This window comes from Oncorhynchus keta, chromosome 25 (assembly GCF_023373465.1).
Source record: "Oncorhynchus keta strain PuntledgeMale-10-30-2019 chromosome 25, Oket_V2, whole genome shotgun sequence".
NCBI classification, from domain to species: Eukaryota; Metazoa; Chordata; class Actinopteri; order Salmoniformes; family Salmonidae; genus Oncorhynchus; species Oncorhynchus keta.
The window spans coordinates 14,541,454-14,556,177 of record NC_068445.1 but is presented as its reverse complement, the minus strand read 5'-3'; the positions used below and the strand labels follow the sequence as shown (position 1 = coordinate 14,556,177).

Genomic DNA, 14,724 nt, shown 5'->3' with positions numbered 1-14,724 from the left:
ACAGGGTTGACGTGTTATTCTAGCCTGTCTATCTATGGGTAACAGGGTTGACGTGTTATTCTAGCCTGTCTATCTATGGGTAACAGGGTTGATGTGTTATTCTAGCCTGTCTATCTATGGGTAACAGGGTTGACGTGTTATTCTAGCCTGTCTATCTATGGGTAACAGGGTTGACGTGTTATTCTAGCCTGTCTATCTATGGGTAACAGGGTTGACGTGTTATTCTAGCCTGTCTATCTATGGGTAACAGGGTTGATGTGTTATTCTAGCCTGTCTATCTATGGGTAACAGGGTTGACGTGTTATTCTAGCCTGTCTATCTATGGGTAACAGGGTTGATGTGTTATTCTAGCCTGTCTATCTATGGGTAACAGGGTTGATGTGTTATTCTAGCCTGTCTATCTATAGGTAACAGGGTTGACGTGTTATTCTAGCCTGTCTATCTATGGGTAACAGGGTTGATGTGTTATTCTAGCCTGTCTATCTATGGGTAACAGGGTTGACGTGTTATTCTAGCCTGTCTATCTATGGGTAACAGGGTTGACGTGTTATTCTAGCCTGTCTATCTATGGGTAACAGGGTTGACGTGTTATTCTAGCCTGTCTATCTATGGGTAACAGGGTTGATGTGTTATTCTAGCCTGTCTATCTATGGGTAACAGGGTTGACGTGTTATTCTAGCCTGTCTATCTATGGGTAACAGGGTTGACGTGTTATTCTAGCCTGTCTATCTATGGGTAACAGGGTTGATGTGTTATTCTAGCCTGTCTATCTATGGGTAACAGGGTTGACGTGTTATTCTAGCCTGTCTATCTATGGGTAACAGGGTTGATGTGTTATTCTAGCCTGTCTATCTATAGGTAACAGGGTTGACGTGTTATTCTAGCCTGTCTATCTATGGGTAACAGGGTTGATGTGTTATTCTAGCCTGTCTATCTATGGGTAACAGGGTTGATGTGTTATTCTAGCCTGTCTATCTATGGGTAACAGGGTTGACGTGTTATTCTAGCCTGTCTATCTATGGGTAACAGGGTTGATGTGTTATTCTAGCCTGTCTATCTATAGGTAACAGGGTTGACGTGTTATTCTAGCCTGTCTATCTATGGGTAACAGGGTTGATGTGTTATTCTAGCCTGTCTATCTATGGGTAACAGGGTTGATGTGTTATTCTCGCCTGTCTATCTATAGGTAACATGGTTGACGTGTTATTCTAGCCTCTCTATCTATGGGTAACAGGGTTGACGTGTTATTCTAGCCTGTCTATCTATGGGTAACAGGGTTGATGTGTTATTCTCGCCTGTCTATCTATAGGTAACATGGTTGACGTGTTATTCTAGCCTCTCTATCTATGGGTAACAGGGTTGATGTGTTATTCTAGCCTGTCTATCTATAGGTAACAGGGTTGACGTGTTATTCTAGCCTGTCTATCTATGGGTAACAGGGTTAACGTGTTATTCTAGCCTGTCTATCTATGGGTAACAGGGTTGACGTGTTATTCTAGCCTGTCTATCTATGGGTAACAGGGTTGACGTGTTATTCTAGCCTGTCTATCTATAGGTAACAGGGTTGACGTGTTATTCTAGCCTGTCTATCTATAGGTAACAGGGTTGACGTGTTATTCTAGCCTGTCTATCTATGGGTAACAGGGTTGATGTGTTATTCTAGCCTGTCTATCTATGGGTAACAGGGTTGACGTGTTATTCTAGCCTGTCTATCTATGGGTAACAGGGTTAACGTGTTATTCTAGCCTGTCTATCTATGGGTAACAGGGTTGACGTGTTATTCTAGCCTGTCTATCTATGGGTAACAGGGTTGATGTGTTATTCTAGCCTGTCTATCTATGGGTAACAGGGTTGACGTGTTATTCTAGCCTGTCTATCTATGGGTAACAGGGTTGACGTGTTATTCTAGCCTGTCTATCTATGGGTAACAGGGTTGACGTGTTATTCTAGCCTGTCTATCTATGGGTAACAGGGTTGATGTGTTATTCTAGCCTGTCTATCTATGGGTAACAGGGTTAACGTGTTATTCTAGCCTGTCTATCTATGGGTAACAGGGTTGACGTGTTATTCTAGCCTGTCTATCTATGGGTAACAGGGTTGATGTGTTATTCTAGCCTGTCTATCTATGGGTAACAGGGTTAACGTTTTATTCTAGCCTGTCTATCTATGGGTAACAGGGTTGATGTGTTATTCTAGCCTGTCTATCAATGGGTAACAGGGTTGACGTGTTATTCTAGCCTGTCTATCTATAGGTAACAGGGTTGACGTGTTATTCTAGCCTGTCTATCTATGGGTAACAGGGTTAACGTTTTATTATAGCCTGTCTATCTATGGGTAACAGGGTTAACGTGTTATTATAGCCTGTCTATCTATGGGTAACAGGGTTAACGTGTTATTCTAGCCTGTCTATCTATGGGTAACAGGGTTGACGTGTTATTCTAGCCTGTCTATCTATAGGTAACAGGGTTGACGTGTTATTCTAGCCTGTCTATCTATGGGTAACAGGGTTGATGTGTTATTCTAGCCTGTCTATCTATGGGTAACAGGGTTGACGTGTTATTCTAGCCTGTCTATCTATGGGTAACAGGGTTGACGTGTTATTCTAGCCTGTCTATCTATGGGTAACAGGGTTGACGTGTTATTCTAGCCTGTCTATCTATGGGTAACAGGGTTGACGTGTTATTCTAGCCTGTCTATCTATGGGTAACAGGGTTAACGTTTATTATAGCCTGTCTATCTATGGGTAACAGGGTTAACGTGTTATTCTAGCCTGTCTATCTATGGGTAACAGGGTTGACGTGTTATTCTAGCCTGTCTATCTATGGGTAACAGGGTTGACGTGTTATTCTAGCCTGTCTATCTATAGGTAACAGGGTTGACGTGTTATTCTAGCCTGTCTATCTATGGGTAACAGGGTTGATGTGTTATTCTAGCCTGTCTATCTATGGGTAACAGGGTTGACGTCTTATTCTAGCCTGTCTATCTATGGGTAACAGGGTTAACGTGTTATTCTAGCCTGTCTATCTATGGGTAACAGGGTTGACGTGTTATTCTAGCCTGTCTATCTATGGGTAACAGGGTTGACGTGTTATTCTAGCCTGTCTATCTATGGGTAACAGGGTTGACGTGTTATTCTAGCCTGTCTATCTATGGGTAACAGGGTTGACGTGTTATTCTAGCCTGTCTATCTATGGGTAACAGGGTTGATGTGTTATTCTAGCCTGTCTATCTATGGGTAACAGGGTTGACGTGTTATTCTAGCCTGTCTATCTATGGGTAACAGGGTTGATGTGTTATTCTAGCCTGTCTATCTATAGGTAACAGGGTTGACGTGTTATTCTAGCCTGTCTATCTATAGGTAACAGGGTTGACGTGTTATTCTAGCCTGTCTATCTATGGGTAACAGGGTTGATGTGTTATTCTAGCCTGTCTATCTATGGGTAACAGGGTTGATGTGTTATTCTAGCCTGTCTATCTATGGGTAACAGGGTTGACGTGTTATTCTAGCCTGTCTATCTATAGGTAACAGGGTTGATGTGTTATTCTAGCCTGTCTATCTATGGGTAACAGGGTTAACGTTTTATTCTAGCCTGTCTATCTATGGGTAACAGGGTTGATGTGTTATTCTAGCCTGTCTATCAATGGGTAACAGGGGTTGACGTGTTATTCTAGCCTGTCTATCTATAGGTAACAGGGTTGACGTGTTATTCTAGCCTGTCTCTCTATGGGTAACAGGGTTGACGTGTTATTCTAGCCTGTCTATCTATGGGTAACAGGGTTGACGTGTTATTATAGCCTGTCTATCTATGGGTAACAGGGTTGACGTGTTATTATAGCCTGTCTATCTATGGGTAACAGGGTTGACGTGTTATTCTAGCCTGTCTATCTATGGGTAACAGGGTTGACGTGTTATTATAGCCTGTCTATCTATGGGTAACAGGGTTGACGTGTTATTCTAGCCTGTCTATCTATGGGTAACAGGGTTGACGTGTTATTCTAGCCTGTCTATCTATGGGTAACAGGGTTGATGTGTTATTCTAGCCTGTCTATCTATGGGTAACAGGGTTGACGTGTTATTCTAGCCTGTCTATCTATGGGTAACAGGGTTGACGTGTTATTCTAGCCTGTCTATCTATGGGTAACAGGGTTGACGTGTTATTCTAGCCTGTCTATCTATAGGTAACAGGGTTGACGTGTTATTCTAGCCTGTCTATCTATGGGTAACAGGGTTGATGTGTTATTCTAGCCTGTCTATCTATGGGTAACAGGGTTGACGTGTTATTCTAGCCTGTCTATCTATGGGTAACAGGGTTGACGTGTTATTCTAGCCTGTCTATCTATAGGTAACAGGGTTGACGTGTTATTCTAGCCTGTCTATCTATGGGTAACAGGGTTGATGTGTTATTCTAGCCTGTCTATCTATGGGTAACAGGGTTGATGTTATTCTAGCCTGTCTATCTATGGGTAACAGGGTTGACGTGTTATTCTAGCCTGTCTATCTATGGGTAACAGGGTTGACGTGTTATTCTAGCCTGTCTATCTATGGGTAACAGGGTTGACGTGTTATTCTAGCCTGTCTATCTATGGGTAACAGGGTTGATGTGTTATTCTAGCCTGTCTATCTATGGGTAACAGGGTTGATGTGTTATTCTAGCCTGTCTATCTATGGGTAACAGGGTTGACGTGTTATTCTAGCCTGTCTATCTATGGGTAACAGGGTTGACGTGTTATTCTAGCCTGTCTATCTATGGGTAACAGGGTTGACGTGTTATTCTAGCCTGTCTATCTATGGGTAACAGGGTTGACGTGTTATTCTAGCCTGTCTATCTATGGGTAACAGGGTTGACGTGTTATTCTAGCCTGTCTATCTATGGGTAACAGGGTTGACGTGTTATTCTAGCCTGTCTATCTATGGGTAACAGGGTTGACGTGTTATTCTAGCCTGTCTATCTATGGGTAACAGGGTTGACGTGTTATTCTAGCCTGTCTATCTATGGGTAACAGGGTTGACGTGTTATTCTAGCCTGTCTATCTATGGGTAACAGGGTTGATGTGTTATTCTAGCCTGTCTATCTATGGGTAACAGGGTTGACGTGTTATTCTAGCCTGTCTATCTATGGGTAACAGGGTTGATGTGTTATTCTAGCCTGTCTATCTATGGGTACAGGGTTAACGTGTTATTCTAGCCTGTCTATCTATGGGTAACAGGGTTGACGTGTTATTCTAGCCTGTCTATCTATGGGTAACAGGGTTGATGTGTTATTCTAGCCTGTCTATCTATGGGTAACAGGGTTAACGTGTTATTCTAGCCTGTCTATCTATAGGTAACAGGGTTGATGTGTTATTCTAGCCTGTCTATCTATAGGTAACAGGGTTGACGTGTTATTCTAGCCTGTCTATCTATGGGTAACAGGGTTGATGTGTTATTCTAGCCTGTCTATCTATGGGTAACAGGGTTAACGTTTATTATAGCCTGTCTATCTATGGGTAACAGGGTTAACGTGTTATTATAGCCTGTCTATCTATGGGTAACAGGGTTAACGTGTTATTCTAGCCTGTCTATCTATGGGTAACAGGGTTGACGTGTTATTCTAGCCTGTCTATCTATAGGTAACAGGGTTGACGTGTTATTCTAGCCTGTCTATCTATGGGTAACAGGGTTGATGTGTTATTCTAGCCTGTCTATCTATGGGTAACAGGGTTGACGTCTTATTCTAGCTTGTCTATCTATGGGTAACAGGGTTAACGTGTTATTCTAGCCCGTCTATCTATGGGTAACAGGGTTGACGTGTTATTCTAGCCTGTCTATCTATGGGTAACAGGGTTGACGTGTTATTCTAGCCTGTCTATCTATGGGTAACAGGGTTGACGTGTTATTCTAGCCTGTCTATCTATGGGTAACAGGGTTGACGTGTTATTCTAGCCTGTCTATCTATGGGTAACAGGGTTGATGTGTTATTCTAGCCTGTCTATCTATGGGTAACAGGGTTGACGTGTTATTCTAGCCTGTCTATCTATGGGTAACAGGGTTGATGTGTTATTCTAGCCTGTCTATCTATAGGTAACAGGGTTGACGTGTTATTCTAGCCTGTCTATCTATGGGTAACAGGGTTGACGTGTTATTCTAGCCTGTCTATCTATGGGTAACAGGGTTGATGTGTTATTCTAGCCTGTCTATCTGTGGGTAACAGGGTTGATGTGTTATTCTAGCCTGTCTATCTATGGGTAACAGGGTTGACGTGTTATTCTAGCCTGTCTATCTATGGGTAACAGGGTTGATGTGTTATTCTAGCCTGTCTATCTATGGGTAACAGGGTTGATGTGTTATTCTAGCCTGTCTATCTATGGGTAACAGGGTTGACGTGTTATTCTAGCCTGTCTATCTATGGGTAACAGGGTTGACGTGTTATTCTAGCCTGTCTATCTATAGGTAACAGGGTTGACGTGTTATTCTAGCCTGTCTATCTATGGGTAACAGGGTTGACGTGTTATTCTAGCCTGTCTATCTATGGGTAACAGGGTTGATGTGTTATTCTAGCCTGTCTATCTATGGGTAACAGGGTTGACGTGTTATTCTAGCCTGTCTATCTATGGGTAACAGGGTTGACGTGTTATTCTAGCCTGTCTATCTATAGGTAACAGGGTTGACGTGTTATTCTAGCCTGTCTATCTATGGGTAACAGGGTTGACGTGTTATTCTAGCCTGTCTATCTATGGGTAACAGGGTTGACGTGTTATTCTAGCCTGTCTATCTATGGGTAACAGGGTTGACGTGTTATTCTAGCCTGTCTATCTATGGGTAACAGGGTTGACGTGTTATTCTAGCCTGTCTATCTATAGGTAACAGGGTTGACGTGTTATTCTAGCCTGTCTATCTATGGGTAACAGGGTTGACGTGTTATTCTAGCCTGTCTATCTATGGGTAACAGGGTTGACGTGTTATTCTAGCCTGTCTATCTATGGGTAACAGGGTTGATGTGTTATTCTAGCCTGTCTATCTATGGGTAACAGGGTTGACGTGTTATTCTAGCCTGTCTATCTATGGGTAACAGGGTTGATGTGTTATTCTAGCCTGTCTATCTATAGGTAACAGGGTTGACGTGTTATTCTAGCCTGTCTATCTATGGGTAACAGGGTTGATGTGTTATTCTAGCCTGTCTATCTATGGGTAACAGGGTTGACGTGTTATTCTAGCCTGTCTATCTATGGGTAACAGGGTTGACGTGTTATTCTAGCCTGTCTATCTATGGGTAACAGGGTTGACGTGTTATTCTAGCCTGTCTATCTATGGGTAACAGGGTTGACGTGTTATTCTAGCCTGTCTATCTATGGGTAACAGGGTTGATGTGTTATTCTAGCCTGTCTATCTATGGGTAACAGGGTTGATGTGTTATTCTAGCCTGTCTATCTATGGGTAACAGGGTTGACGTGTTATTCTAGCCTGTCTATCTATGGGTAACAGGGTTGACGTGTTATTCTAGCCTGTCTATCTATGGGTAACAGGGTTGACGTGTTATTCTAGCCTGTCTATCTATGGGTAACAGGGTTGACGTGTTATTCTAGCCTGTCTATCTATGGGTAACAGGGTTGACGTGTTATTCTAGCCTGTCTATCTATGGGTAACAGGGTTGACGTGTTATTCTAGCCTGTCTATCTATGGGTAACAGGGTTGACGTGTTATTCTAGCCTGTCTATCTATGGGTAACAGGGTTGACGTGTTATTCTAGCCTGTCTATCTATGGGTAACAGGGTTGACGTGTTATTCTAGCCTGTCTATCTATGGGTAACAGGGTTGATGTGTTATTCTAGCCTGTCTATCTATGGGTAACAGGGTTGACGTGTTATTCTAGCCTGTCTATCTATGGGTAACAGGGTTGATGTGTTATTCTAGCCTGTCTATCTATGGGTAACAGGGTTGACGTGTTATTCTAGCCTGTCTATCTATGGGTAACAGGGTTGATGTGTTATTCTAGCCTGTCTATCTATGGGTAACAGGGTTGATGTGTTATTCTAGCCTGTCTATCTATGGGTAACAGGGTTGACGTGTTATTCTAGCCTGTCTATCTATAGGTAACAGGGTTGATGTGTTATTCTAGCCTGTCTATCTATGGGTAACAGGGTTGACGTGTTATTCTAGCCTGTCTATCTATGGGTAACAGGGTTGATGTGTTATTCTAGCCTGTCTATCTATAGGTAACAGGGTTGATGTGTTATTCTAGCCTGTCTATCTATGGGTAACAGGGTTGATGTGTTATTCTAGCCTGTCTATCTATGGGTAACAGGGTTGATGTGTTATTCTAGCCTGTCTATCTATGGGTACAGGGTTGACGTGTTATTCTAGCCTGTCTATCTATAGGTAACAGGGTTGATGTGTTATTCTAGCCTGTCTATCTATGGGTAACAGGGTTGATGTGTTATTCTAGCCTGTCTATCTATGGGTAACAGGGTTGATGTGTTATTCTAGCCTGTCTATCTATGGGTAACAGGGTTGACGTGTTATTCTAGCCTGTCTATCTATGGGTAACAGGGTTGACGTGTTATTCTAGCCTGTCTATCTATGGGTAACAGGGTTGACGTGTTATTCTAGCCTGTCTATCTATGGGTAACAGGGTTGACGTGTTATTCTAGCCTGTCTATCTATGGGTAACAGGGTTGATGTGTTATTCTAGCCTGTCTATCTATGGGTAACAGGGTTGACGTGTTATTCTAGCCTGTCTATCTATGGGTAACAGGGTTGACGTGTTATTCTAGCCTGTCTATCTATGGGTAACAGGGTTGACGTGTTATGCTTGACCCACTTAGTTTTCCACCACAAAACACCAGAAAATGGGCAAAAAAGATTAGAACCAGACCTCCTTTACTCTATGATTTGACTATTAGATGTTCAATGTTTTTTTGTTTTTTTTAAATAGTTTCACCATATTCAAATGAGAGTTCAGTTCACATAACTGAGTTCACTTTAAATTGAGGGACAGTTTATTTACATTTTTTATGAATCACATGAAACAAATAATCTTCAGAAAGGAATTTGTCAAAGCAACAAAATAACTAGGGCTTTACAATAAAATCCCAATACTTGGGAGACATTTTGGGGTTAAGTGGGTTAAAATCATCCTGGAAGTCACAGAGTGCACAGAGGGACATGTAAAAATGATGCATTTTGGGGTTAAGTGGGTTAAAATCATCCTGGAAGTCACAGAGTGCACAGAGGGACATGTAAAAATGATGCATTTTGGGGTTAAGTGGGTTCAAATCATCCTGGAAGTTACAGAGTGCACAGAGGGACATGTAAAAATGATGCATTTTGGGGTTAAGTGGGTTAAAATCATCCTGGAAGTCACAGAGTGCACAGAGGAAGATGTCAAAATGATGCATTTTGGCACTTTGTCTTTATTCATATAAAACATCTGCTTTATTAAATTCTCCATGTGGTCTATATTAAAGAGCACTTCATTTATTTTAACAGGCTTTTAAAATGCAATATTGGTGCACAATTTCTACTTAAAATATCAAAGGGATGCAAAAGGCACTTATTTCGTGGAACAACCCATCTATCCCCTAGTTTACTTTCATTTCATTGTCATCATGATCAGTGACCTCTACTCCAGCTCTCTAACCCCCCTGGCCCCACATACCCACTGAACCAATAGACTCGCCTCATGCACATCCACATTCCACAGTGCGCTGGACTGGTCCTAGCCAGGTGCCCATTCATGTCATAGTAAAGCAGCCCAGATAAATAAGGAGAGCTAGCATGGCTACTGCGGTAGAGAAAAGCATTCAAAATAGGGCTACAGTGGGCTGCTCCCCATACAGATGGGCATAGCAGTGATACCTGATCAATCTAGCAGGGGAGAGAGGGGATGGAAGGGAGGGAGAGAGGGGATGGAGGGGAGGAAGAGAGGGGATGGAGGGGAGGAAGAGAGGTGATGGAGGGGAGGAAGAGAGGGGATGGAGGGGAGGAAGAGAGGGGATGGAGGGGAGGAAGAGAGGGGATGGAGGGGAGGGAGAGAGGGGATGGAGGGGAGGAAGAGAGGGGATGGAGGGGAGGAAGAGAGGGGATGGAAGGGGTGGGGCCAGGGTAAGAGAGGGGAGGACCGACTGCTCCAAGCTTCCTAGTCTTTCACAGCTTCTGGTTAAGCTTCCTCCCACATCGGCACTGGAAGGCAACAGACAGGTCAGGGATATTAGAGAGAGAGAAAGGAGAGGAAGGTAGAGAGGTGTTGGTGGTGAAAGGGGAGAGGCTGGCAGAAAATCAGGCTCTGTAAAGGAACCTGAGCTTGGGCTCGGCTTCTCATCATTCACAGGAGTACACAGACACACAGTAAACATACAGTAGACAAAATTAAAAGGTTATCTACAGTGTGTCTCCAGACTCTCACCTTTAGCACCTGCTCTAGGTTCTCCAGTTTGCCTTGGAGCTGGGTCTTCTCCCGCAGGGCTGAATCTCTTTCCTGAGTCACAGCACCAAGGGTCTCTTTGAGCTGCGCATACTCTGACTTCACCTGATCACACAGAAAACAACACGGGGAACCACAGTGAGACAAACAGAACACACACACGTACACCTCTGCTCTATGGGAGGAGATATCAGGGTACAGGCTGGAGTGCTTAATGGGCGGACAGGAGAGCTGGCTGGTTGACAGCTACAGTATAATAATGGGGGAGTAACAGAACAACATGTTCTCACTGTCATAGATGTGTACTGTAGCATTGAACTGGGTCTGGGATCAACTACTGTGTTGATGCATTTGCTCAGTTGTTGTCCAACAACGAAACAGAGATGAATGAATCAACCCACTGGGCAAAAATGGTTGCTTCCATGTCATTTTAACCAATGAATTAAATGTGGTGACTTTGAATCAACGTGGAAAACTGATTGTATTTGAATTGTTTTTATCAACGTCAAGGAATTCCGTATTTATTTCACCCAACTTTTAACCTAAATCCAATGAGATTGTGATATTGCTTGTTGACAACCAAATGTAAATCAAAACTAGACGTTGAACTGACGTACGTGCCCACGAGGATGTTTCTAATGTACTACTATAGCTACTGCTACTGTAAAATACGATTAGAAAAAGGATGGCTTGGCCTCCCGGGTGGCGCACTCGTTAAGGGCGCTGTACTGCAGCGCCAGCTGTGCCAACAGAGACCCTGGGTTCGCGCCCAGGCTCTGTCGTAACCAGCTGCGACCGGGAGGTCCATGGGGCGACGCACAATTGGCCTAGCGTCGTCCGGGTTAGGGAGGGCTTGGCCAGTAGGGATGTGGCGGGCCGAGCGCAGTGCACGCTAACCAAGGTCGCCAGGTGCACGGTGTTTCCTCTGACACATTGGTGCGGCTGGCTTCCGGGTTGGATGCGCGCTGTGTTAAGAAGCAGTACGGCTTGGTTGGGTTGTGTATCGGAGGACATGTGATTTTCAACCTTCGTCTCTCCCGAGCCCGTATGGGAGTTGTAGCGATGAGACAAGATAGTAGCTACTAAACAATTGGATACCACGAAATTGGGGAGAAAAAGAGGTAAAAATGTCATTTAAAAAACACACCAAAAAAAAAGGAAAGGGATGGCTGCCACACAATCACACCAATTATACACAGACAGCAGCTGCCTCCTCCCCTGATAATGTGCATTTTCTCTAAAATAGTTAGTGGTGACTAGTGGAGCCGATCTCCTTTCCTCACTGCATCCATAACTGAATAATGAATAAAAAAAAGCTGTTACAGTAGCAACACACAGAGCTACATTCAGAGTGGTCCACCTCCACACCGTGGGGTGGAGGGTCTGTCTGTAGTAGGAAGGAAAATAGTTTTGGAGTGGATTGCTGTGTCTCAGCTAGTGTGGGCAGATAGGACTGAACAGTATGGTGTAGAAGGGGAGCCAACTCAGGCTGATGAGAGTGCAGATGAGAGGTGTTGTTACAGTGCTCCGCCTCTCCTCATTAGTCCACTCGGAGATGATGATAGGGATCAGAACACAGAGGTACAGGTGTGGCAAGGGGTCTAATATCCACCCATGCAGCTTGTAAAGTGCTGCTCTCATATCAGCCTCAGTGATAACACTGTTTGACTTGTTTGAGAGCCCAGTGTCCTGATAAGACATTAATAACCACATCCTGCCCCTATTGAACTCCCTGAAGTCCCTAGCAGCTACCTGCCAATCAGGTTTAATACTTCCTAGCATGATCTGATGATCTCCCTTTTCTTGGTGTTATCAGCTGGGCAGGAAGGAAGGCCTGTGAGGTGTGAGGGGCCAACAGGAAGATGATAATACAATCAGAGGCTCAGAGTCTCTTTTTAAACCTTTATTTAACTAGGCAAGTCAGTTAAGAACAACTTCGTATTTTCAATGACAGCCTAGGAACAGTGGGTTAACTGCCTTGTTCAGGGGCAGAACAACAGAATTTTACCTTGTCAGCTCAGGGATTCGATCTTGCAACCTTTGGGTTACTAGTCCAACACTCTAACCACTAGGCTTCCTGCCGCCCCATGATCCAGATGAGGCTGGAGACACGAGCAGCTTCAACATCACTGTGCTTAAAGGAAAAATCCACTCAAAAACTATTTTTCATTAGTCCACTGTTGATACAGTCCCAAAATGTTTTGCATGTCAGCAGTCTTGTTTTCAAGATATAGGAAGTTTTACTTGCCACATCATGATGATGATGACGCATTTTGCATATGTCACTATGCTTCTTGAAAGTCTAATATCTTGAAAACTTGACTGCTGACGTGCATTTTTGTACTGTATTAATAGTGAACTAATGACAAAAATATAGTTAAGAGTGGATTTTTCCTTTAAAAGCCCCGCCTTATCTCAGCTCACTGGTCACCATAGCAGCACCCACCCATAGCACGCGCTCCAGCAGGTATATTTCACAGGTCACCCCCAAAGCCAAATCACTGAAGCTGGAGACTCAATCTCCCTCACTAACTTTAAGAATCAGCTGCCAAAGCAGCTTTTTCTTCTCCTTTGCACCCCAGTATCTCGACTTGCACATTCAACTTCTGCACACCTATCACTCCAGTGTTAATTGCTAAATTGTAATTACTTCTCTACTATGGCCTATTTATTGCCTTACCTCCCTAATCTCACCTCATTTGCACACACTGTATATAGATCGTTTTATATTGTGTTATTGACTGTATGTTTGTATATATTCTATGTCTAACTCTGTGTTGTTGTTTGTGTCGCACTGCTTTGCTTTATCTTGGCCAGGTCGCAGTTGTATTTGAGAAATGGTAAATTTCAACTGGCCTACCTGGTTAAATAAAGGTGAAATTTAAAATATGTATATATATATATAATACACCTTCATCTGGACTGAACAAAAATATTAAACGCAACATACAACAATTTCAATGATTTTTCTGAGTTACAGTTCATATAAGGAAATTAGTCCATTTAAATAAATTCATTAGGCCCTAATCTATGGATTTCACATGACTGGGCAGGGGCACAGCCATGGGTGGGCCTGGGAGGGCATAGGCCCACCAGCTTGGGAGCCAGGCTCACCCACTGGGGAGCCAGGTCCAGCCAAAAATAATGAGTTTTTCACCACAAAATGGCTTTACTACAGACATAAATACTACTCATTTTCATCAGCTTTCCGGGTGGCTGGGCCTGCAGGTGAAAAAGCCAGATGTGGAGGTCCTAGGCTGGTCTGCGGTTGTGAGGCTGATTGGACGTACTGCCAAATTAAGCTAAAATGACGTTGGAGGCGGCTTATGGTAACAGCTCTGGTGGACGATCCTGCGGTAAGCATGCCAATTGCACGTCACCTCAACTTGAAACATCTGTGGCACTGTTGTGTCACAAAGCTGCACATTTTAGAGTGGCCTTTGTCTCCAGCACAAGGTGCACCTGTGTAATGATCATGCTGTTTAATCAGCTTCCTGATGTGCCACACCTGTCAGGTGGATGGATTCTGTTGGCAAAGGAGAAACACTCACGACCATGGATGTAAACAAATTTGTGCACAAAATTTGACTAAATAATATTTTTGTGCGAATGGAACATTTGATTTCAGCTCACAGAACATGGGACCAACGCTTTACATGTTGCATTTATACTTTTGTTCAGTGTATATAACAGGAGAGAGAGAGAGAGAGAGGAAGGGCAGAGTGAAAATGGAGTGAACCCCTAAGACGGTGTGTGCAGATAAGGGAAGGGTTTAATTGTGCAGACACAGCAGCTCAGTGTGGCTCTCTCTTCCACACTACCTACCTGTTCATATTGGACTGTGTTCTGGCTATTGTTGAACAAGTGGAGACTCAAGTGCTTCTTCTCCTGGAGAACATCTTGAAGCTCATTCTCCTGGAGAGAGAGGGACGACATAGAACAGATAGTGAACAGTGTTGAGACCTCAGAGGAGAGGAGCTCCTGATTAAGGTAATGCTGCGCTCAACAGAGAAGACATGTTGCAGCCATAGGTGCTGCATTACTCATCCAAATGTGGGTTGCTCATCTGTGATAGAAAGCATGACTAAAGTAACAAGATGCCGGCATCAAAAAGCAACATTTATATTGTGCATTCGGGAAGTATTCAGATCCCTTGACTTTTTCAACTGTTTGTTACGTTACAGCCTTATTCGAAAATTGTTTAACCCGTTCTTTTTTCCTCATTAATACACTGTAATGACAAAGCAAAAACAAGTTTTTAGCAAATTTATACAAAATAAAAAACTGAAATAACACACTTACATAGGAATTCAGACCCTTTACT

General features: G+C 43.3%; 1 protein-coding gene across 1 annotated transcript in view; it reads right to left on the bottom strand.

Annotated features, from left to right (window-relative positions):
• The window catches only part of rimbp2b (RIMS binding protein 2b), a 183,526-nt gene that overhangs the window by 59,110 nt on the left and 109,692 nt on the right, over nt 1-14,724 (bottom strand). Inside the window, exons 4-5 of the mRNA XM_052478748.1 lie at nt 14,226-14,315; nt 10,383-10,505 (exon numbers count right to left, since the gene is read on the bottom strand). Coding sequence (XP_052334708.1) covers nt 10,383-10,505; nt 14,226-14,315 — 213 coding nt within the window. The remainder of the gene's footprint in view (nt 1-10,382; nt 10,506-14,225; nt 14,316-14,724) is intronic.